Source organism: Dryas octopetala, chromosome 3, assembly GCF_963921425.1.
Source record: "Dryas octopetala chromosome 3, drDryOcto1.1, whole genome shotgun sequence".
Lineage (NCBI taxonomy): Eukaryota > Viridiplantae > Streptophyta > Magnoliopsida > Rosales > Rosaceae > Dryas > Dryas octopetala.
Window position 1 is genome coordinate 9,345,914 of NC_141368.1, and position 26,099 is coordinate 9,372,012.

At 33.9% G+C, this 26,099-nt stretch overlaps 3 protein-coding genes across 4 annotated transcripts; 1 reads left to right on the forward strand and 2 right to left on the reverse strand.

Annotated features, from left to right (window-relative positions):
* Positions 1-767: 767 nt before the first annotated feature.
* LOC147290592 (aquaporin PIP1-3) lies at positions 768-4,804 on the reverse strand. Its single transcript, XM_086234832.1, has 4 exons — positions 4,370-4,804; positions 3,253-3,548; positions 1,120-1,260; positions 768-1,011 (listed from the first exon to the last, which is right to left on the reverse strand). Exons 1-4 carry the CDS (start codon positions 4,695-4,697, stop codon positions 916-918), a joined length of 861 nt encoding a protein of 286 aa, XP_086090958.1. The 5' UTR covers positions 4,698-4,804; the 3' UTR covers positions 768-915.
* Positions 4,805-13,089: 8,285 nt separating this feature from the next.
* On the forward strand, positions 13,090-18,272 carry SK20 (SKP1-like 20). Of its 2 annotated transcripts, none has more exons than XM_086234819.1 (10): positions 13,090-13,201; positions 13,778-13,956; positions 14,202-14,426; positions 14,577-14,768; positions 14,860-14,970; positions 15,070-15,148; positions 15,646-15,746; positions 15,847-16,025; positions 16,866-16,999; positions 17,874-18,272. In XM_086234819.1, coding segments are annotated over exons 2-10 (1,059 nt in total). In that variant the 5' UTR covers positions 13,090-13,201; positions 13,778-13,920; the 3' UTR covers positions 17,876-18,272. The 2 variants fall into 2 exon arrangements, with proteins under 2 accessions (XP_086090945.1, XP_086090946.1); XM_086234820.1 differs by having other exon boundaries at positions 13,147-13,214.
* Positions 18,273-18,507: 235 nt separating this feature from the next.
* On the reverse strand, positions 18,508-26,099 carry SPPL4 (SIGNAL PEPTIDE PEPTIDASE-LIKE 4). Its single transcript, XM_086234818.1, has 14 exons — positions 25,853-26,099; positions 23,979-24,137; positions 23,716-23,827; positions 23,314-23,433; positions 22,989-23,140; positions 22,678-22,860; positions 22,518-22,552; positions 21,451-21,613; positions 20,469-20,522; positions 19,863-19,955; positions 19,595-19,737; positions 19,137-19,207; positions 18,941-19,024; positions 18,508-18,798 (listed from the first exon to the last, which is right to left on the reverse strand). The coding sequence occupies exons 1-14, from the start codon at positions 25,985-25,987 to the stop codon at positions 18,677-18,679; spliced, it is 1,626 nt and encodes a 541-aa protein (XP_086090944.1). The 5' UTR covers positions 25,988-26,099; the 3' UTR covers positions 18,508-18,676.

Consider the following 26,099-nt stretch of genomic DNA (forward strand, 5'->3'; position numbering starts at 1 on the left):
AAAAAAAAATTGTTCCCGGACAAACTTGAAATACTCTTTATAATTATAGTTGGTAAATGTATTTGTACTTGACCCTTTATTATCTATATAATATTAAGAAAACCTATCTTGTGACTCTAGTCAACCATTACATTTAAATGCTATCAATGGATGAAAAAGGATAAAATGAACCTCCCAAAAACATTACACCAAAATAATGCCTAAGCAGCATGCAACTATGCACCACATCAACCAATTGCTCAGGTAATGCTTTTTAAACGTCTGCATAACCGTTAAACTCAGAAGCTGTGCTTTGGGATTTAAAATATGGTTTACAACCATTAATCAAAATCTTTGAAAGTTGCAACTAATTCCAGGGTTGTGGAACATCTTATTAAATCAGCATACATACAAGTTCACCAGATTAGTTTGCTAATTGATTAATGCAGGCAGTTGCTGGCTCAATCCTCTCAAGCAATACCTGAGCACTGAGCATGGTATGCATGCACTGCAAGACTGCTCACTCAAAGTCCTATGTTTTTTGGATTTGTACATGATAGAAATGGACCATTAGGGGGTTCTGCAACTCCAAAAGAGACTAATTTTCTGCACTATGAAATCTTTCAAGCCCCAAAAGCAACTGATACCACATAAAATTCTTATCTATACTCGTATATAATAAGTCCCTCACATTCATTGGTCATGTGCATAGGCAAGAATTTCTCCCAAAAAGAAGATGAACTTGCTGGAGACTAATGCAAAAACAAAGATTAACATGATGACGAGCATACACATTAATAAAGCTGTCCAATAGAACAAGCCAAATAACTTATGCACATTAACATCCCAATTCCAGTCTCAACATTAAAACATTATAGAAAGAGATATAAACTCAGACTAGAGAAAAGGAAAAATGAAGAGATACAAAAGGGGTTCTCATTCCCTGGTCTTAAATGGGATGGCTCTGATGACAATCTGGTGGTAGAGTGCAGCAAGCGCAGCTCCGATGAATGGTCCAACCCAGAAGATCCACTGAAGCAACAAAATCATTAAAGGTGTAAGAAGTGTATATGTGTATAATCTCATCCACACAATTAGATGTTAACTTGAAATGATCTTACACCACACAATTTTACTCACATGATCATCCCATGCATGGTCCTTGTTGAAGATGATGGCAGCACCAAGGCTCCTAGCAGGGTTGATGCCAGTTCCAGTGATGGGGATGGTTGCCAAGTGCACCAAAAACACTGCAAACCCAATGGGAAGTGGAGCCAAGATCTGCATTTTGATTCGTACATACAAGGTTGTTTAATATTCGGCTTAAATGGAGAACTAGAGATAAAGCTACACATAACACTGCTACTTCACGGAAGAATGTACTGTGATACTTGAAGAGTGTAGACAATGTTCTAATAAAGTAGTCTAGAATTTCATTAAGTGCTAAAATAAAAACTCTTTAGCTCTTACCATCAATGATCCAAAAATCACAGAGAAGGTTGACTGACTGCCATGGTAATCTCTTAATTTTACCTCTTTAGCACACACATAGAATGATTAAGAATGATAGAAAGTCATGACAAGGAATTTGGCGCAAGGAAGAAAAGTTAGCAATTGTGTGCCAGAGCAATAAAATGGCCTGAACTTGGAAGTCACCAGGTGAAAGGCAACACAAAATCATAGTCAAGAAACCACCAATTTGAGAGGGGTGTGGGATATGATACTAGCCGCATATTGTTAGGGACACAATCAAAATGTTCATAACGGTAAAATTCAGAAGAAAGATTATTTTAAACCATTTGATTGTGATCATGAAAATTCATGCCCCCAAGTACTCCTGCACCACTATTTGCACTCCCGAACTAAAGTACAACAGTATATTGAGGAAGGGGTGAATACACCACCCAATTTTCTATGTATAAAAGGATTGTTGACCAGCCGACATTGGAAAAGAGTGCATCGAAGTTTTAATCCATAAGGAAGTCAGATTCATGAGCCTCAGTGCATTAGCTTTAAATAGCAACTCACTTAATGTTTACTAAAAATTTAGTGAAAAGGAGTCGACCTACATTGAACTTTCAAACAGAAATTAATGACATAGAGATTAAAGGTTATCCGAAGGGCTCTTTTTGGCAGGTTAAGGGTTAATTTTACAACAATCTTACTTCATACAATCTATACATGCCTACTACCATGGCATGACAATAATCATATAAGTAGACATGAATAAAATTCTATAGTAAATTAGGAAAACCACCTTCAAACTCATATTTATCCAATTAAAACTCATGTCTTCTTTTTTTCATGTGTTAGACCCTTTGACTAGTTGCCAACTCATCCACTTTCCATATTTATATTTTCCAGTCAACATTTTCTTAAATTCAGATTTTGTAAATCTCTTTTATGCCCTCATGCTACATGTTAAACGTTTTCTTCATTGTTTGACTATTTATTTTTTAAAACAGTTAATATTACTCCTTAAATTTTGGTGCTTTTAATGTTGATAATGGTGATTTTACAATAATAAATAACCGCAATAATTATTCTAGAAACAAATGACCTTGAAAATTAAAAAATGAAATTTATTTAAGGTGGTGGCCGGTCAAACAGAAACAAACTCCAAATAATTTATTTATAAATACTAACGTATATAAAATAGACTACTAAGAACCTACACAATTAAATTAGAAATATGGAATAAGAAACTTGCAACCAATTAAATTATAAATATGTAATAAGGAACCTACAATTACAAAATATACTACAATGTACTTGTCTTTATAAGAATTTACACATATGTATAGTGAACCTACAGTATAATGAACCTACATATATTCTTACAATCAAATAAATAACCTATAACAATTGAAGAACCTACATGAAATCAAATCACCTACACTAACAAATAAATATAATGAACCTACAGACAATTCTTCTTTATTTGATTAAAGGAGAAGATATATATATATATAAGGGATTAAGCGTTTTAATGAATCCATTAAGTTTATGAATTTTAAAAACAAACATTAATTACATAATGGCGCAATTTGTAAATAGTAAGAAATTAATGGAATATTGTTAGGAGCAGGATTTTAAATATGGGCTTTAGCTATTAAAAAAAAAAATTAGTAGTGTTAAAGACTCTTAAAAAAAAAAATTTAATGGGTTAATATCTAAATGACCCATATTTACAGAAAATCTGAAGAGCACAGTGTGGAAACAAGTACATAATCAGAAAGCCAGATATGAACAGAAAAGGTGAGATATACTTACAGGGACATGAGAGTCTCTGGCATTTCTCTTGGCATCAGTGGCAGAGAAAACAGTGTACACAAGAACGAAAGTGCCAACAATCTCAGCACCAAGGCCATCACCCTTGGTATAGCCATGGTTCACCACATTAGCTCCACCACCCAGGCGCTCATACTCGTTCTTTTGGAACCCCTTCACCACACCAGCACCAGCAATTGCCCCAAGGCTTTGCATGATTATGTAGAATACGGCTCTGGTCAGGGAGAGCTTCCTTGCTAGGAAGAGACCAAATGTCACAGCTGGGTTTATGTGACCACCTGACCAAATGATCAACAGAACAATAATATTAATATAAGATTACAATATCAATCACATGGTTATATTTTTATAGAAAAAAGCGAGCAAGAAAATGTGAAAACTGCACCATAAAAGAAAAGGAAAATTAGTGGGGAGAGTGAAAATTATAACTTCTACACTTTCAAGTTTATATGGCATATCAAAGATGTAGGTTTTCATTTTCCTTATTTTCCTGAATATTCTCATGTAAGTCAAAGTGACAAAAGATCAGTAAAACCATCAGGAAGAACAGGCAGAACTTGTACATCTAACAAATCAAACCATTTTGCTCTAACATTCTCATTTTTACCAGTAAGCAAACAATAATTTTAAAAATACGCCTTTGAAATTTCTTGCAATCACAGTAATCTAAACTGAAGATCACTTTTTTTCTTATTTCTCTTTTAATAAGTGGTTCCTTTGTTTTTCATCAGCAAACAAACACACAACTGTAAGCTGATGGCCAGAAAATTAAACTTTCAGACACCCAACAGTAAAATCCATACACAACACCACTAGTCCTCCATTTGGTTCTCCCAGAAAGCAAAAGAGAAAAAAAAAAATGGAACTATTTTTTTTCACCGTTATTTTCCCACCCTCATTTTCCTAGGAATCAAACAGAAGCCTAAGGAACAACACACAAGTACACAACCCAAAAATTATGTACGTGTCAGAACAAATTTAACCCCAAAAACTTACAAAACTAAAAAAACGAAAACACCAAAAGAAAGTAACCCTAACAAGTAGTAGTTCAAACCAAAGAAACAAAAAATAGGAGAGAAAGAGAAAGAAAGTAGATCACCTGAGATACCAGCAGTGGAGTAAACAAGGGCAAAGATGGTACCACCAAAGGCCCAAGCAATGCCCTGAATACCCACAGAGGCACACTTGTTGGGAGCTCTAGACACACCCATGACAGTCAAAACAGTGATGTAGAGAAACAAGAAGGTGGCTATGAACTCAGCAATCCCAGCCCTCCAAAAAGACCAGGACTGGAGCTCACCAGGCTCAAACAGAGGAGCTGGTGGTGGCTCCTTGTAGTCCTTGTCTGTCTGTGCTGAGGTCCCAATGGGTTGCCTCTCTGGGAACTTGTTGGCTCCCAGCTTCACATCCTCTTCTTTCCCCTCCATGTCTTTTGTTTTGGCTTCTCTCTCTAGAACCCTGGTTTGGTTTCTCTCTCTACAGAGCTGAAAGGTTTGGTTTTGGGAGTGTCTGAAGGTTCAGAAAGCACTGGAGTGAAATTTATAGAAGAAAACCATCATGAGTGTGAGCTGTTAAATGCTTAAAGCAATGTTAAAGAAATGATGAAAAGGCAATAATCTTATCTGTTATCTTTAAACACTCACATTTTTTTAATTGTATTGTTAACTCATTATTTGGAATTATTCTATAAATTTTGTATCAAAAATAATGTAATTAAGTAAGCCTTACGGCCCTTTACTTTACTTTGTTGTGTACTTGTGTGAAATTAAACCATTTTTTAATTCTCTAGCAAATAAAGTAGTAGTGATAGTGCGGCTAGTGCCTACTGCCTACTGCCTAATGGGGTTTCTTCTGTGGGTTAATCAAGAGATGTTTCTGGAAAGTGCAAAAGGATGAGGACAGCTCCTGTCAGTATCTCAGGGATGGTGTGGTGTCCTTATCTCTCTGGAGACCCTTTGTATAATTAATCATATTCTTACTCTACCTTTTATATTTTTTTATTTATTTATTGCTTAGCTTTTAATGCACTCTTTTCAATACTTCAAAGCAATAAGGCAAATTTGTTGTTGAATTACTGTGCTAAACATTGCTATATCATGGCATCCAGTTAGAGTGAAAGAATGTGCTGGAAAATCATGAATGGTCCAAAAAGAGGCAAAAGAGGAAGGGGACCACTATTGAGTATTGAGGCAGTTGTTGATAATGGAAATGCAAGCATTTGAATAGTGACCCCCATATATCAGAGGCAAATTACAATACTATAAACTAATTTCATCCAATGTTACAAAATCCACTGCAAGATTTTCACATGCAACTAGTATATATGATTTTTTCTTATAATTACTTCTTCATACTTGATCATAGTTACAAACAATTTTTAATTGGATTAATTTTTTGCATAGATGATTTTCATAGTTAAATTTTAAAAATAAACGGTTCTGATTATAAGTTAACTTCGAAATAAAAATAATAAATAAAAAAGTAAGGATTCTGCTAACCATAATTTCTTGGCTTTATTACACTTTACCAACCTGAACTTTGAGCTCAATCTCATTTCACCACCTAAAAAAAAAATTGTCTCAATTTATTACCTGAATTAAAAATTTATTGTAATGTACTACCTCTCATTCATTTTGTCTAAACTTTTGTTAAAAATAAGGATATTTTAGTCTTTTTTAAGTCAATTTTTTATTGTGTCAAAGTAGATAAAGTGTAAAAAAATCATTTTTTTTTCTAATAATAAGAACTTGAAAAAAACTAAAATAATCTTATTTTTAAAAAAAATTTAGACAAAATTAGCCATAAGTGGTACATTATAACAAATTTTTAATTTAAGTGGTAAATTAAAATAAATTTTTTTTAGGTGGTAAGGTGAGATTAAACCTAACATTCAGAAATTCAGGTGAATAAAATAAAATAAAATAAACCTTTTTTTTTTTTTTTTTAAGAAGCTCTTATTAACTAAATTGGAATGGAATCTGATCAGAGACTTCAGAGTTAAGATTCAACAGAGAGATAAAAAGGAAAAAAAAAAAACTTGTGGAAATTTAATGGTTGAGAAAATTTGAGTGTTTTCAAGGACCGTTGGGAAAGTGATGGCAGCCTAAAAAGTATCAAAGTTGTGGACGTTTGTCAATAAGGGTCCTAAGGGTCCTACTACTGATAAAGAATGAGTATCACACATCAACACAGAGGACAACGGCTACATACTCTTTAAATCTTTAATTACATTTACACTTAATTTTCATGATATTGAAAAGTTTCATGTAGGGGTGGGCATAATAACCGACGCACCGAAAAACCGAACCAAACCCACCGTAAAAAACCGAAAAAAAACCGAGTTGACCGAAAAGTCAACACCGTAAGAGAAAACCGAACCAAACAGTATATGGACGGTTCCGGTTTCGGTTTTATGCTCATTTAACCCGAACCAAACCGAACCAAACCGAGTAATTTTTTAAAAATATAATTATATATTTTTATGCACATTTTATACATTTTTGTTCACATTTTATACATTTTTATACACATTTTATACATTGTTATTTTAAACCCTAAAAGATATTTTATATAACCCTTTGAATATAATAATGTTTTAGTATATAATGTTAGTTATATCTTGTATAATAAAATTAGTGTATTCTATTTCTATATACTCTATAGTCTATAGTCTATATAATAATGTTTTGTGCATATAGAGTTATATATAAACTTAGTATATAAACTTAGTATATAACTATATAGTTAGTAACTTAGTATAGTTAGTTATATATAACTATATAGTTAGTAACTTAGTATATAGTTGTATATATACTACAATAGTTATATATACTATAGTAGTATATAATTATATATATACTATACTCATTACTATATAGTAGTTATATACTTATATATATAATCCTATATATAGTTATAACTTATAACCCAAATTTGCCCAAACCCCAAACGAAATCTCAATCTCCCCAAATCTCAAACGAAACCTCAAATAAAATAAATTTAAAAAACCAAACAAATAGACCAACAAATAGATTATATAATATATATAGTTACAGATTATAATCTTATATTAGATATAACTTATAAGTTATAACCCCAATTTGCCAAAACTCCAAATGAAACCTCTACTACCCAACAAACAAAATAAGCAGGTTATATTTATTTTAAAACCGTGCATGCACCGAACCAAACCGTTTTTACAATGGTCTGGTTTGGTTTGGTTTTTCTCTAATTTGTTCGGTTTACAACACCGAACCACACCGAGAAAACATTTATGGCGCGGTGCATGGTTCTCGGGGTGAAGTGAGCCGAACCACACCGTGCCCACCCCTAGTTTCATGTTCTTTTCCTTGAGCATACTTCTTTTCTAATTGGGTTAAATACAAAAATGGTCCACGAACTTTACAGTGAATCTCAATTTGGTCCACTAACTATAAAAAGTATCAATTTGGTCCACGAACTTTCCAAGTTGTATCAAACCAGTACAAATGTTAATTTTCATCCAAAAATTAACGGAATTGGTCACATGAAAATGTGATGAACGGACTAAAATGCTTTTGAAAATGTGGTCACTTGCTGTGCACATGACCAGTTTTCGTTAAATTTTTCAATAAAAGTTAACATTTGTACTGCTTTGGTACAACTTGAAAAGTTCGCAGACCAAATTGACACTTTTTATAGTTAATGGACCAAATTGAGATTCACTGTAAAGTTCGTGGACCATTTTTGTATTTAACCCTTTCTAATTTGACTTTTAAAAATAAAATAAAACCTGTTTTCTAATTTGTGATTGGATAAATTGATATAAGTAATGAGTGTGTGTGGATATAATTAATTGTATATAAAAATAAAGCGACGTAATAATTTACAATATATAAGTTAGGTGTTTCACTATTAATAGTACGGATATATTTTGAGTTAAAAATCCACACTTAAATGGATCCATGGGACAACCCTATGTTAGACCTAGATAGTTAAGTCTCAATTGTAAGTAAAGGTTTAAGGAACATGCTAGTTTGGTATATTATGTTTTGAATTATTGATTAGGTAAATTTTTATTTGATTATATAGTGTCTTATGACATAATATAAATGTATGAGGAATTGGTCATACTATCACTTTTTGAATCTTGAATTTTTTTTACTATCAAATATGATTGTATATTATAGAGTTAGAGAAAAACTTAGCTAAATTCGTTGTATGTGTGTTCCACATTTATGTTCATGTGTGACTATCTGTGTCACATGATATATATACTAGTTGTGAAACACCTATTGTAGACTGTAGGTAAAAAGACAGTAGAATCCTTGAAAAAAGGAAGAAGAAAGAGAGTAGAACCAAATAATGGCTAGAACAAAACCTTAAATGTGGGTTGGACCAGGGGGACCTCACCATGTTTTTTCTTTTTGGTGGTTTCAAACCTCATTCTCCCATGAAAATCCTTTTTTCCTAAGAATTGGCCACTCACTCACTCATTCAAAGACCAACTCACATCACTGCTGTGCTCTTCTGGTCTTTGTGACCTACTCACATGCCACCATGGGCCCCATCTCAATCATGGTCATCCACACCCCCTTCCTTTCTTTTAATTTCAAGCTTTAAATAAATGCAACTACCACACACTTCACATCAGCCGTCCAAGCAACACCCTTGTTCCACGTGGCATCCATGCCATGCCATGCAATTGCAAAGTTTTCTTTATTCGCCTAACAAGCACAGCCAACTAAAACACCACTATATGGTATTAGCTGTCTCTCTAGCTTTATCAAAGGACATGTATGCATAAATGAACCATAAACAAAGAGCCTGCACATAAATTATGATTTGTATTCTTGGGATTATTTTGTGCAATGTTATGAACTGTCCAGTTCAATTGAATTTGGCATGCACTATGAATAATGGAATCTATCTTATCATGATCAAATTTGACAAATTAATCATAAATGGTTGGTATAGTGATTAATTTACATGTTTTGAGTCTGGACCATTCAATAAGTTCTTTTGTTTTGTTTCTGCTAATGACCATTCAATGAGCTGTAAACACGTAGGAAGGCAGCAAAATTTCGCCTAAAATTTTGGTGAAATTTCGCGAAATTTTGGCGAAATAATTGAAAGATTATCAAAAAAATTATGGAATTGAGATAAAATTTCCCTCTCCCCTAAAAACGAAATTTTCGACGAAATTTCACCAAAAATTTTAAAATTTTCTTCCTTGGCTGTAAATAACTAAGGGATTGTTGTTCTTTTTTTCTTTCTTTTGTTTAGAGGGGATCAAAGCTCCAAACAAACTAGAGACGAATAAAGACCCGATCCAATCTAACCAATAAAACAACTTTGTTGCCTCTTATGCCTCAAGTTCCAAAGCTTATGGATTGGGCTTAACTACACAAATTGGAAACAGAACTTATCTTGGCCCAACTTAAACCAAAGAACTTGGATTTGAACTAATCCACGACCAAATCCCCCACCAATATAGTTGGTTCTGGCCGACAGGGGACAGGGGACAGGTGAAGAGCATTATGGACTTACGTGAAATGCTTCCCCTTCTGGTCTCTTCAAAATCATTCATTTTCTACATTACTTTTTAAATATCACTAATACACAAAATCAACTAAATCAAATTAATTGTTTCACTATTATTAAATAAATAGAGAACAAATCTATCTGTTATTAAAACTATTTATTTATTTGATAACATTAGATGATTAAAAAATTTATAATTCAATTGATATTTTCTAGAGATGATCTTTAAATAATAATATAGAAAATAAATGATTATGATCATACTACACTACTGAATAGGCAGGTCTTGGTGGAGAAGGGGGAGGTCTTGGTGGCGGTCTCTGTCTTGGCAGCTGAATTGGGTGCTCTTCGGTATGGTTTGATGGTGGCAAGGGATCATGCTTTCCAACAGGTTGTTTTGTGTTTTGTACTTGGATGCCCAGTTGGCTATTAAGGCGGTCACTAGTGAGGATCAATCTTTATCAACGGATGGCCTGTTACGTGATGAAATTAAATTTCTTTCTACTAGTTCTTTCTTTAAATTTTTTTTATAATTCTCGTGTCTATAATCGTGTGGCGCATGCTCTTGCCAGATTTGCACTCACATGTTCAGATCCCATGTTATGAGACTTTTGTCTTCTTTGGTTGGCTGATATTGTGGCCTTTGATGTTAACAGTGGTTAATTAATGAATACATTTTCTTAAAAAAAAAAAAAAAAAAGGCAAGAGAAGAGACGAAGAGATGAGATGGAAGGATAAGGTAACTAGCATTGATCATGAACTTATATACATAGAGCCATGTTATTGGTACCCACTAAAAATTCTACATACTCCTTATCTTTTTCATTTAATCCTTGAATAGTTTTATAAAAAAATAAAAAATAAAAACCAAAAACTCACACTACCTCACCTGCGCTTTGCTTAATAACGGTTGCAAGACTCCGTGCTCAGTTCTCTCTTTCCTCTTTCTCACTCTCTTTCACTGGAAATGATGGTAAAGGCCAAGAATGTTGCCAATTAGGGGTGTGATTTGGATTGGAAAATCCGAATCCGACCGATTCCTATCTGAAATTTTCCAATTTTATTCCGAATCCGAAAATGCCGAAATCCGAAAATTCCGAAAAAAATTGGATTGGAATTGGAATATTTATGTAAATTCCGATTCCGATCCGAATTCCGATCCAAAAAATTCTGAAATGTTCCGAAGGCATTCCAATCCGATATTTCCGAAATTATGCCAATTTATTCCGTATTATATATTTTATCATTTATTTAGTATGATACATATAACATATATTTTAAAAAAGATGACTAATACTATTAATATAAACATATGTACATTATAAATATATGTGTATCATAATAACATAAATGGTAAGTTGGTAACACAAACACCCACATTTTTCCGTACATGTAATTACTATTTTTTTTTATTAGAGAGGGGAATTGAAGATATGAGGCAATTCTACAGTTGTTCCAACTGGAATATCCCACCAATTGTAATTACTAATTACTAAATATTTAAGCTTATTATATTCAAAATTTCAAACATGATATATATTATTTGAGTAACATGTATTTATATACACATATATATATGAGTAACATGATATATATATATGTGTGTGTGTGAGTAACATGTATCTACTAGTGACATTTATTCTAACAATGTTGGATGAGCTTTAAAGATTAATCTCCCACCTCTAAGATATGTGCTAGTAAGCCTATTATACATTCATAGTGACATTTATTTCTCTTATATATTATGTATGTTATAATATATAATATATACCATTAAATATACACAATATATATATCATACATAATTTATTTCTCTTATAACATACATAATCTAGCAATGAAACCTTGCTAGATTGCATCTTTTTTTTTCCCTTCTTTTCTAGATTTTTTTTATGGTAATGGTATGGGATGGTATAGTTCTAAATGTTATTTAAATTAATATTTTGAATTTTCTTTTTAAATTGGACATATATTTTAATTACATCTTAATATAAATATTGAAATGCATCATAATCTATTGTCTTTTAATTTTGTTTTGTTTGTTAATTTCATCATTATTCTAAAAAAAAATCCGAACATGTTCTAAAAAATATTATGAAAATGTGAAAATTCCGATTTTTTATTCGAAAATTTCAAATGTTTATCCGAAAGTTCCGAAAATGTTATAATCCGAAAAATTCCGAGAAATCGGAATGAGATGTTGAAATTCCGATTTTTTGGAATGGAAATTGGAACATAAATTCCATTCCAAAATTTTTTGGATTGGAATTGGAACACCCTATTTCCGATCCGATCCGGCCGAAACACACCCCTATTGCCAATAAAGAAATAAGGGTGCTTTATTTTATTTGTTTCTGGCCTTTTTAGGCTCCTTTCATTTAATTGAACATATTTTTTTACACATTGCGTAAATATTGTCCATTATGATTGAATTTTTTAACTAATGAAACCACGTTGTTTGCAAGTTATTTGTTATTTTTAGTGTTGTGTTTGAATTTATATATCCCTACCCGATTAGCTTAACGAGTAGTGTTTGAATATAGCTATTTTTCACCCAAAGCGAACATGATGCAACCACAAACACTACCAAACACAAAAACACGACCCATTGCAAGGTCAAGTTGTGTTGTTGTGATTTAGGTATTTTAGTAAGAAAAAGATAAAAATAAACGGAGAAATGAAGGAGCACCAACAATAATATTAACGATCAAACATAAATGCAAGGTTTAAGACACAAGCGATCTAAAACTAGTTTGTTAGCAATTCATATGAAACTACCCACCCTTCTGGATACATCACATGATCTAATTTAATAATCTAAAATATGAATCGTTTATTGTTTAGGTCATAATTCAAATATCATCTTTGCAATTTTATAAAAAATTAACCAAATCATAAAACATTTAATCTTTTAACTATGATCAAATAACACGAACACAATGTTTTTGATAATAGGATTGAAATGATTGTCATTGTAATTAAATGGTTAAATGACTTATGATTTAGTTGATTTTTTGTAAAGATGATCTTTGAAATAAGGTATAAAAAATGAATAATTCTGATTATGAGATTACATAATGTAGTAAGTCCAAAAATGTGGTTAATTTCATATTAACTTACTAATCAATTAGTTTTAGAACGTTGATGAGGTTTAATGTTTAAGAAACCCTAATTTTCTTTTTTTAAAAATGTGAAGAAACCCTAACTAAGCTGACGTGTGCGCGGCTGACGTTTTATTTGCAGTCACACATAATTTCTTTCATGTTTTCTATTTTCTTCTTTTTTTTTTTGGCCACTGTTTTCTATTTTCTTCTAAATACATAAATTATTCCCATTTTATCCATTTTGGGTTCGCCGACAACCGCCAAATCTCTGCAATTCAAAGCCCTGCTCTCTCTATCTGCAATCCGTACGTAAATTCTGTATGTTTTATTTTATTTTCGGTAATTTAATTTGTCTGTCTTTTTGTTCTTCTTTAGCATGTTTTTGTTTTTTTTTTTTTTTTCTATATACTTGTTTGGCTGCTGAGAAAGTGCAGGAAAACTGAAATGGTTGAAAAAAAAATTGAACTTGTGAATTACTCGTTGATTGGGAGAGCTGATTGCACTAAAATCTTTAGTAAAACGAGAGAAAACGCTAGAGTCTTCAATCGTTTATTAGTTGTAACATTTTCGTTTAGGTTTCGGAGCAGCCAATTAGAGCATAATTGAGAAACTCAGCTCAGAGCCTCAGATACTAATAAATTGTAAATATAATCACAGAATGCTATTTCCCTTCACTTGGGAAATTTGAAAAATCTATGAAAGTATAAATTTTGATAAGAAAAAACAAAAAAGTGTGAAGTATAAATTTTAATAAAACAATTTGAAGCAGTTGTTTCATCATTCGTGGAAAGTAAGAGCTATGTTTAATTTGTGTTAAATCAAAGTTTTGGGAAAAGTTTACATACAAGTGTTGCTAATAATAATGTTGTTGGACTTGGCAGGAGGCATTGTGGACAAGTTAAGTTTGCTTATATATATATATATACATACACAGAAGCCACCATTGCTTAAGAAGCATAGAGCTAGTTTCTTTTGCCTGATGCACTACAGTTTAAGTCTCAAAACTTGACTTGGGGTTGTACAAATGTCTGAAGGTGACATGGCTATTATTAAACCTGAGGTATTAGAACTTGGCCCTTATGCCCCCCTCCCCTCTCTCTCTTTCCATTGTGTTATGTGGTTTTAGTGTAGTCTCCGGTAGATCAATGTATTGTAGTTTACTTTCTATTTTTTTTCCTTGAAGTGGTAGTCCTGTGGATTGTTTTCTTTTTTTCTTTTCTACCATTTGAATGCTTGTAGATGCCTTTACTCGTAGGGCGTTAATTTGTTCTTTTTTTTTTTTTTTCTTTTTCAAATCAATCTCAGATGATGAAGTCTTACATCTGGCTTGAGACTGCTGATGGTTCAATCCAACAAGTGGAACAAGAGGTTGCCATGTTTTGCCCCCAGATATGTCATGAAATTATACAAAAGGGGATGGGATCTTCCAAGAACCATGCAATATCTCTTCCAGAAAGAGTCGATACTGCCATGTTGAGCCTAATTCTTGATTACTGCAGGTTTCATCAAGTACCGGGCCGCTCTAACAAGGTTCTTTTCTTGCTCTCGCCCATGGCTATTTTTCATGAATTTGAGAAACTGGAAGCAATTATCTGCCACCGAAACAGTGGATTGGATGTTTCCTCTGGTATGTGTACAATTTGACATGGTCATATGACTTGGGGCCATTTGTTTGTGTAGGAATTGAAGTCTTTTGATGAAAAATTCATCCGAATGGACACAAAGAGGCTCTGTGAGTTGACATCAGCTGCTGACAGCCTCCAGTTAAAGCCGTTGGTTGATCTTACCAGTCGTGCTCTTGCACGAATAATTGAAGGGAAGACCCCTGAGGAGATACGTGAGATATTTCATCTGCCTGATGATCTTACAGAGGTCTCTGATGCTTGAGATATCTGTATGCTTAGTATGCTTTGGAAAAACTTTCTTCTTATGTTGTTTTTAACACATTTAAAAATTCACCCAGGAAGAAAAGCTGGAGCCTTTGAAAAATTCAACTGACGATCCACGCATCCGGCTTTTAAATCGACTGTATGCAAGAAAGAGGAAAGAACTTAAGGAAAGAGAGAAATTGAAGGTAACCAAAGTGTTTGATGAATTAGCATTGCAAAGGCATCACATAATTCTATCACATCCATATTGATGGTAGTTGTGATTAAACCTTCCATATTTTCAGAATGCTGATCGTGAAGGAGAGCGAATGGATGACCGTTCAGTTGATGATCTTTTGTCATTCATTAATGGAGAAATTGGAGGTATACTTGCGAAATTGCTTTATTTGGCCTTGACTGCTTACTTGCTTTTTGGTCTTTCTTTTCAAGGATTGAGAGGACATTTTATCAACTTCTCAACTAGTTGGAATTACATTGACTGGCCTTATGGTTCTCTGATTCGCCCCCCCCCCCCCCCCCCCTCCTCCCATGCCGTGCTTCGCACATCCAAATAAGAGAGAGATAGCGAGTGAGCGTACCAAATTTACAATCTTCTTATCCTATCTCATTTTATATATCTGCATATTAAAATTTGCAATATTGTTGGCCAGTTAGTTCTGCGAGTGGCCCAATTGCACACCAACGGACACACATACTTGATACTAATCTTTTCAGGATTGCATTTTTCCACTTCATACTGTATTTGGAGTGCTTAAGATTCCTTTGCAGTGGGATTTAAAGTTTTAGTGTCTTAGTTGTCTATTTTCTACTTTATTTCCTTTTGAAGGCCTCATTGGAGGTAAGGAAATTCTGTTTCACAGATACCAAAGGGATTAAAACTTCCAAGAATAAAAAGAAGAATCGTAGAAGAAAAGATCAACAGAAAAACACCTGCGTATATGAGGCCAATGAGATCCATGAGGTTTGAATCACTACTTTGTGCTTGAACTTAGTATACATTTGCGTTTGAGTTGTTAGGTAGCTGATTTTTTTCTTCTTTTCTTTTCCCCCAAATGTTGTAGGAGTCAAACAATCTTAAGTTTGCTTGCCCCAGTGCTGACATCAACAAATTTAGGCCCAGTCCCAGTTTGACATTAAAGCTACAGGATCTGGAAGATGACAGTCTGGAGCATAAGCTTGAGTTTGATGATGGTGATATTGATGATGAGATTGATCCGGCATTAAAAGAAAAGATTGATAGGTTAGCCTGCCAACTATTTGGGTTAATGAACTTTTTTACAAACTTTATATACTTTTCTTTTCAACTTTTAGTGTGTAGCAGTTATTACATTGAGCAATAGGAACATTGAAATGTCTCTTAAAAATTTCTTAGTTAATGTCCCCATGGTCCATGGGTGTTTCCTAGTAAGCCCCCATGGTCGTAACCCTTCATATTGCCTAGCAGAAAAAGTTAAATACTGTGTTGAGGTGACTGGTAGTAACTTTCTGGATGCTGGATTTAGTTGAAAGAAAGTAAGGAAAAATCTGCAACTCTATTACAGTGCAACTTCATTACATTTTTTATGAACATTATTCTAAAATTGAAAATTTGTAATGAGAGGATGAAGTTTGATAGCAGCAAAAGAAATTTCAAATTGTCATCTGTTTTCTAATGTTCCAGAGTTTTCTTAAAAGAAGTTGCACTATTAAGGAAATGTACTGTCTTTTTTTTTTTCTGACGTTATTTTAAATGAATTGCTATATAAGATAATGCTATCCATGCAGTACTTAATTTATATTTCTATGCAGAATAGCTCTCATTCTGGTCATCACCAGTAAATATCCGTTTAGCAATTGTGAAACATGTTTCAGGACCCCCCCCCCCCCTCTTCCCAAACACACACACACACACCCTTTTGATTCCCCAATTCTTTTCCATATAGTCAATATTATTTCATTTTGCAAAAAAGAAGTTGTATTAACTGGAAATTTCAAGTTGTGTCTTCCAGCATGGTTGTACAAAGTACAATTGAGAGAGAGAGAGAGAGAGAGAGAGACATTGTTCGTGCTGTTACATAATCCCTTGCATCCTTTGGTTCAGGGAGGTTGAAGATTTTGCTCGGAGGTTGAATTCAGACTGGCCTGAAAGGCTGCAAGAGATTCTATCTTTGGGTCAAGAAAGGAGGCGGGTACATTTTCCCATTAACGGGAATGATCTTTTAAGAAGATATGCTTGTATGTTCCGTTTTCCCTTGCATCGTTTTTCTTTTCTGAAGCTTTTGCTGTTGTGTTTTCCTGATATATACATGGGCATAGATATTTTTGTTCTTTTCTTTTGCAAGTATAAGTTTCCAAAGGCATCATTTGTATATTATGTATGCATGTACTAGTCAGTTGTGTTTCTTCTTTCAAATAGCCCTTAGACCTAATAACACGTCCTCTTCCTTGAGAACATGGGAGGAGGGTGAGTACTGGCCGCTGGGGTTCCACATCCCTGGTGGGTTTGTGAAATTTACCTAGCCAAAATGAAAAAAGGTTTTCTTGTTTCTTCTTTGCTATATGATATGTAAGTAGTTGTGGAGCTTAAAGTCCGGGAAAATGTGATCAATGTTCTTAACTTCTTATTCTGTACATGTGGTTTGCCAAATTATGCTGGGTTTATATGGGTGATGCATGTTATACATTAGAAAACTATTTAGTATTCCTAGCTGCTCATAATTGGGAATTGTGATTTTGTACTTTTAGAATTTTACCAAGTGACTGGAATTGATATTTGTATTGCTTTTTTTGGCTCTTTTTGGACGTTTCACTCAAGTTAATTGTGCATCGGGAGGGATAATTCCTCACTCAGACAAGATGTTTTCCACAAATAATAGTAACCCATTATTGTTGTGTAATTTCACCAATCCTGAATGATCGATCAATGTTGCAAAATGTTGTATAAAATCTCTGTTCTGAAACTCCAGAGTGCATATATGTTTTTATCTGCCTCTAAGCTCTCCGTTCATTGAAGAATTAGAACAAGCCACAAACAATAAGCTGTAGAGCTGCTACTCATTCAGCATCAGATTCTGTATTTTACTCATTTCTTTTCCCTTTGTACATTCAGGAGCACATCCAGAGTGGAAATGATTCTTACAATATGAGTATCCCTCTATCGGCCAATGGCTGGAACAATTTTGACCTGATGCTAACAGGCTTCTAAGAGTTACTGTTGTCATTTATTTGGATCCAAACGTGAGTTTTTCTTTTTTAATTTATTTATTTTTTACTTTGGGGTAACTAGGACGGAATTGGATTCTGGGGCAACTGTTTGTACTTTTAGGGGAACAAATAAATCCAAACAGTAATTTGTTGCCATGAGCCAAATTTGCTCAGTTTCACAAGCTTGTATGAGGTTACATTTATTGTTAGTCTCCTTCCAGGGAATAATTATTCTATTTTATTTAATTTGGCGATGTTGGCTCCTAGCTATGAATGATTTTTCAAGTAATTCCTACTGCCCTCATTCTTGATCACTTGTTAATTAAGTTCAATGGTAGCTTTGAGATTCTATGCATACCATTCATACCATTCCTTTAGGATGAGTCAATAGATACATGATCTATACAGATGATGGAAGCACCGTCTTCTCGCCCTTCTCAGGAAGTGGTTATTTTGCAATGCAATTGTCACTTCGATGATATGAGTTTGGAAACATTGCAGCAGTGTCTTCTCTACAAAACCGGAAACCGGACAGCGGATAGCATAATAATGATGTTTGATGTTATAAATGTTCCCTGTTGTATATATCAGTTGATCCTTAAAAAATCATCTTAGTGACAACATTGTAAGTGTTTCATATGCTCTCCTACAGCTTTTGACAGGTAAAGGGTTTCTGAGTTACTAACTAGCGCACTGTCACTCAATTACTTATTCCTGGTTCTTTTCTTGAGAGGGTTCGAGTTGGACGTGCGGGCAAGGCCTTTCTGGTTCTCCTCTCGTCCACAGAACTTTGAGGTCACCTCTCATCTGTCCCAAAGTCAAAAAGGTGCCTGCAGAATGTAACTAGCTTATGTTACTGCTGCTCATGGATGGTGTTCGACAATGAATGTTAAGAGCAAAACTGAATTCTATCATTCTATGTAATTCAAAAACTGCAAATCAATCACATCAAGTGCACACTTTGCATCTTACCAAGTGTGAATGGAACTATGTACAACAAAGCAGGTTGGCCATGTCCGTCCATCAAGTTCAAAGCCACATATGTGATGAGGAGACCTGCAGTGAAAATCGCCAAGCAATCATTTGTAAATGAGACAATTGTCAGTATGTCCTGCTTAGCACAAAGAAAAGAAGTGCACCATGTTCCAAAGTTTAGCACATTTCATACCTAAACCATAAGCGGTCATTGCCCACACAAAGTAGCCAGCTTTAAGCTTCTTATTCGCCAGCCAATCGTACCTGTATCCACATAATTATCAGATTAATGAACTGTTCAGACGATTTGAAACATTATAAACCATCATTTGTAGTAATAAATAATTAAGTGTGACTGGAAAAATTGATAGTATCTCTGATGTTTGGTCATGATGTTATTCGTGACTTGCGAGTCCCATGGTTTTCATCATTAATTGATCCAAATTTACATGCAACTCCCAAAGTTTTCACTTTCATGGTCATTTTATAAAATTCCAAAACAGGCCCTTGAAGGACACAAACATTTAGAAGTCAATGGACATAACAGATGCGAAACAAGGTTTCTGAAACAGTGATGGTCAGTGATGGTCAAGGTTCAATTGTAGGGACTTAAAAGGATGGTAAAAGATATTTTGGCTTCTGAATTCAAACCTTAGTGAAAAGGCTACTACCAATCCTGGTAAGATGATATCACCAAATCCGATAATGCTGTAGCCACCCCAAGGATCAAACATCCGTGGGATTTTTAGTAGCATTGGAATGCCATCCTCCCCACTTTTATCACCACGAGCCACCTGTACAGATGAGGAAAGATTAATATTTAAATGACTCTCCACTTGCAGGATAGGTCTCCATAGCCAAAAAGCAACTTCTATCTAGGGTGGCAGTATAGAAGAGAGAGTTGTTCTGATTTACTCACCACTATCATTACACTCTCATGGAACCACCATTTCGAAACAAATACCCAGAAGATGTCATACAAAAAGGCACAACTGAGAAGAATTGTTCCAACCTGATAATAGAGAGAGGTTATTTTCTGTATTTAAAATCATTCTTGAATGTGCTGTTGAGAATGAATTGCTCCATTCTGTTTAAAACCAAATCCAACTTCTTCCCCCCTAAAGGAGTGCCAACACATTGAAAGATGTTGAATGTTGAAAATTTATTACAAAAATGTATGTATTACCTTACATGAATTTAAGTACCAAATCCTTTAGGGCATAAATACTAGGCCTGTGTTATGATTCAGAGCTAGATATGACATACAAGTGAAATGTCTAAACAAAAAAAATCATGGTGCATTTTCTTTTGCAACAAAATAAATATACGAGTAGGATTTAAGGATCAGCTGATGTTTACAGATTAACCCAGAAAAAAAAAAAATCAATAGAGATTAGTGTGGTACTTTCTTGCATTTCTTAAATAAATAATCAAAAGAAAGCAGCACAATAATAGATGAAAAGCAAAAAAATCATATTCTGCCCAACATTAATCAGAAAAAGGCAAAATGAGTTTGGATCATCACCTTGAGATTTGGTACGCGAACAATCTGAAGAACTGTGATTATCAGTACAATACCCTGATTTTTTTCTGGCGCAAGTTAGCCTCTACTAAACAATTTACAAATACAAAAATCACATTGAACATGAAAGATAAAGTACAGCGATTAATAGATAAGAGCTGGCAGTCCAAATATAAGATGTCTTTGATAATTCATAAATTCAACTATGTGGTTTTTTTATATTTTTTATTCTACATAGAACAACAAGACAAGCATGACATCATAAGCACTACCAAAACATTGAAAATAAGACAAACGATGTAAAAATCTGCCAGCATATATGGCACAGAAAAACTGCAATGTAATTATTGATTCAAGTAACAGGGTCATTGGCTGAATTTTCCTACTTATAACTTAGAGATCAACACATACTAAAATACGGTAATGATCCACATGAAAATAAGCTCAGCTTAAGAAGCAACTCGACTCCATTCTAAAAAAGCAGACATTTAGATTTTGTCAATGCTATATCAATTTAAGTGATGGAATTTTCTTCCCTTCATCTGGAACAAAGATTTCCCTATCTCAAGAACTATTAAAATACTTTTTCTTTCTTGCAACCTCCATATCTATCAGTAAAATCCATTGAGAAAATACAACATGTTATCCATGGTGTTTGATTGCTAACTCCCAGATTCTGATGATGTATGAATAAATCAATAGTTCTCAAAATTCTCCTGTGATACCCTGACCTTGTTTTATTATGAGTTTAGACCTTGTCTGTATTAAAAATAAAGCATTCTCACATTATATTTTTAATGAGAGCATTATCAGCTTGACTCTGGTACTCCAAAGTCAAAACAAAGAGGAGGAAAGAAAAAGAGCTGAATATGAAACAGGGAGATGCAGAAGCAAAATTGCACTTGATTAGGTTTGGATGTAGAACATTCCAATGGCAATCTATAAGGAGATCAACAATAAAAAGGAAGACAATTTATTTTCTTACAAGGATATCTTGACCTATCCAAGCAAATGACACGCGGCGATACACTGCCCAAACAACAGCAAATGCTATGCAGACGGGAGCAACCGCTAGTGTAAGATATGAAACAGCTCCAAAGAAAGGCACCTTAACATATGATTCTCCAGCACGTTTAAACCATCTGAAACTATATTTGGTTAAATGTCAGCTTCATATTAGAAGACTTTACCAAAAAGAATATATAACAAAATAAAAATTACACTACAAAAGATTAATTTTTTCCCCAAAATAATGATCCTTGCATGTATTCTTACATTAAAATTCATTAGTTATGGAAAAGTTAACCCACAATACATGCTCTTCATTGCTAACTAAGAGAATGAAATTTATGATTAATCAATGCTCGCCAGGAAACATGACATTTAATGTTTGAACGAATCTGAACTGATATGACCTGGGCACGAAATGACACGACTCGATCGTCACCCCTATTTTATCTATGACTATATAGGGGCGATATCTCAATCAACGAGACAAAGGTTGTTCAAAATCCAGTAAACAACTCATCAGGGATTAAGTACAGCAGGAAACTTCACACCTTGTATAGTTTTGTCATAGATGCCAAATCAATTGAGTTTTATATTTTCATCATATACAAAATAGATCATATACTGGAATAAATAAGGCTTGGAGTACAAAGAAAAACTTATAAGAAAGAACAAGAGAATCCAAACAAAAGTTGCTTGGCCAACAGAAAATAGGATGCATTCCCAGGATGAATCACCGAGAAGATCCTTCCCCCCTCCCCCCCTCCCCTTTATCCATTCTGAAGAAATTATTTGGTCTTTAACAGTAGGAAATCAAAACCATAGTGAACCCGTTTCAAGAAAGTGCTAGCATAATCAAGTTATGAACTAATGTCTAAAATCTAAATGAATTACTGATCAAATCCTTTTCCTCCTTTTCCTTATGAAGAAATGGTTTGGTCTTTAACAGCAGAATATCACAACCATAGTGAACCCATCCAATCAGCCACCGCCCACACCCCCACCCAAGAAAAAAAAGAACAGAAAATAATATAAAAGCCATACCATGATAGAAAAGCCACCAAGCAAGTCTGCAGGCCCTGTAGCAGAAAGAGACTGCAAGGTTCAGCATTGATCTCAAAGGACATATATATAATAATATCAATTAACCTACACCTAAATAAAGTAGAGAAAAAAATCTGCAAAATACAAAAGACAGGAATACCTCTATGCCGCCAATGCAAAACAGAACCACCAGAATCTCCACAAACCAGAATGACATAAGTTTGTAAAACATAACCAAGAAGCATGAAGCGATCACGACAAAGAGGATTGCCGCTGTGGTGCTAATCTCCACTGAAGAGCTGGAACCTTCAGCTTCCATATGTAAAGAATCAACAGAAGCATCCTGCCCACACAGCACCAACACATATATAATTTGAAAGAATCAGTGAATTACCCAGCAAGAATTCAAACCCCATATTAAATAACTGCTAAAAAGTTACAAAAATAGCTGCAGAAAAGGCACAAAATAACCTTCAATAGCTTGTCATGTTCAATAGCTGCTTCTCTTGCAGTCCATGCAGACCAATAAGAAGCAAATAAGATGGTACCAACAGCCATAAGCCACAAAAATACTTCTGCAATGTCAACCAGTGGACGCAATGGAGAGTACAGCTGCACAGAAACTGAAGAAAGAGATTGCAGAGGCAATAGTACAAACAAAAAGAAAACCCACTTAGAAAGAATATCCAATAATGTATTTCCAGGCAAGAAAAATATTTTCAAAAGAAAAAAAATCCAGATATATAAGCAGAAAGGACAGTTAGGTGTATATATAAGAAGAAAAGGATAAGCATACCTATGGAGTTGTTCTTTAAATCTTTTTCCAAGATTGCACCAACATCTTGGGGAAGCATAACAGCAGGTATGCCTATCTCGACATCAGGTTCATCGTCTTCACAAACCATCTTGAAAAGTCCTGTAGGATAGACAGCAGTACTTTTTGTAACAAAAACTAATTTTCACTTGATCAATTTTGGGCATCGTTTTTTATAATCATAAACAGATTTTATAACAATGAGATCCTGTTCTGCACTTGCTAATTGTTTACCCCCTTAAAACTAGTACAGTTGTACTGAACATTCTCACTCAGCAACAAAATTCAGAACAGGACATTTTTCTTTCTTTGGCTGGAAGAAGAGGACTTTAGGATATAAACTTCTTGAGACCATCAAGAAAAGAAGAAAGTACATGCAAATACCTTTGCGGTTGTTTATAATCAGGATGGCTGAAGCATTAGCAGCTTCAGCAATATTTGCCTTGGTTGTGAAACTGCAATTTCCTCGGTGCACCAAAATGACCTCATGTGCAAGCTACCAAAAAGCATGCATTCCACAATATGAATCCACAAAATGCATGAGCATTTCTTACAACTTTCAATCAGAAGAATCCTTACTTTTCATGACTGTGAAACTCTGTAATGCAAATTGAGGATATGCAACTGAAAATTCACAATAAGTATACCTTATTCTTGGGTGTAATACAACAGTCAGGGGGGTCTGCCAGAACCACTCTAGTATGGTTGGCATGTTTTTCCTTTGATTCCAAGGTAGGTCCAAATCGTGCGCCAACACCAACATACTCACTGCCTTCTACACCGTTGACCCAAGTTGGGACCTTTACCTATAAAACAAAATAGGATTTAAATGTTATGCCAAACCTAATTTCAAAATATATGTTAAAGGAAGTGAAAAGGCAAAGCGCAATGCCTCCATTACAATGCAGCCTAAGCTTAACTGCCAAGTAACTGAGGTAGGGTAAAAAGATAAAATAAAATTCAAGTATTACAATTTATTCTGTTAAATACTTAGCTGAATTGAAATTTTTGTTCCCGCAACGAGAGAAATAGGGTATGATTTTTCTTCCAATTTATGTTATGTCCTCTGATTTCCCTTTTTCCACTGAATTTCTACCATCCAAACAAAAGTTAAAGGGGGAAAAAAAAAAAAGAGCTTGGAGTTTTTACTTCACAAGACATTTCCAAGAAACATTTGAAAAAATAAATAAATGCCGTAAACACAAAAACAAAAAAACAAAAAAACAAAAAAGTTTAATAAAGCATTTTGGAACCACAGAATATTTTTTATCATTTCAAATGCTTCTTCGAAATTGTTTACAAATTATTAGAAAAAAAAATAGAAAATTATTTCAAGTGCTTCCTTTTTTTTTTTTTTTAAGAGTAAGAGGTTTCCAGGAAGTATTTGACAAGAATTAAATGCCTTAAACAATGCTTTGTTCAGGATTAAAATTTGTATGGTTTCCTAATACTTTACTAATTTTTCTATTCTTTGATTGCCAGAGTCTGGTATAAAATTTTGTGTAATTGACTGAAGTAAAAATCTATAATCTTCAAGGAACCTAGAAAATTATTTTGTCCATTATTTTCTCAGCAACCAGACAGGGAATAAGGAAAAACAATATGGTAAAATTTGATAACTCAGAGGTATTGCCTAAAGTAACATTTGTGTTTTTTAAAATTACAGAGAGAGATGAGAAATGGAGAGGAGAGAAAGAAGTGAGAAATTTGAGGAGAGACAAGGAAGAACTCATAGAGTGAATTTTAAAATAAAAACCAGAAACTAAAATCTATAAACAGTTTTGAAGTGTTTCGTTTTATTTTTATCTATTGTTTCTCATCTCTCTCCCCTCTTCTACGTCTCTCCTTTCTTTGCTCTGTCTCCTCTCTTCAATTTAAGAAAACAAAAAACTAAACATAAAAAATGTTATCAAAATAAAAATATTATCAGACGGCCTTTCCTGAACTGGGGTTTTATGGGATGCATAAAAGTGTAACAACCTTCAGACAACAAGATAATAAATTTTTCAGCTAAGTTTTTCATTATTTAGAGCCAATTACCAAATTAACATCTATATTATGTACTGAATTACCATACTACTCAAAATTGAAGCTGAAATTTGCATTTCCAACTGCCCAAAACAGCAAATTCACAATTTAAATTCTTGTTCACTTATTTTCCACCATTTTCTCAACTGCCAAACAGCAAAAGAGATAGAGAGTACGAAAAATAAAAATAAACTCAAAATTGAATCGCCTTGCCCAAAACACATACAAACATAAAATTATTGGACAACAAAAAAATCAAGAAGAAGAAAAGGAACAAATTCCTTTTCTTGCTTTTCTATTTCATGGTTTTTCAGGAACCAAACGATAACCGAATTTTAAGTTAAAACAAAATTGAGCTTCTTATAGTTCGGTTGATATTAAAAACAAAATTCTCCTTTCCTTTCCTTCCCCCAATTTCTCAGTGCCCAAACAGAAACTCAAAAACAAACTGAAAAATAAATCAAATTAAAAAGAACATGTATAGTGAATTTACCAGAACGAAGTTGTTTTCACAACCAGGTCTCTTAGGAGCAATATTATCATGGTGAACTATGTCTCCCGCCGAGCTCAAACTCAGACTCAGCACCAACACACCGAGCACTAAGCAAATAGCTCTCTGCAAATCCATTCGTTCCCAAACAAAAAAAGAAAAAAAAAAAAAAAAAAGAGGATGAAGAAGAAGGGGGTTAGGGTTTCAGAGAGGAAAGGAGCCAAAGAAGACGAAGATGACAACGACGACG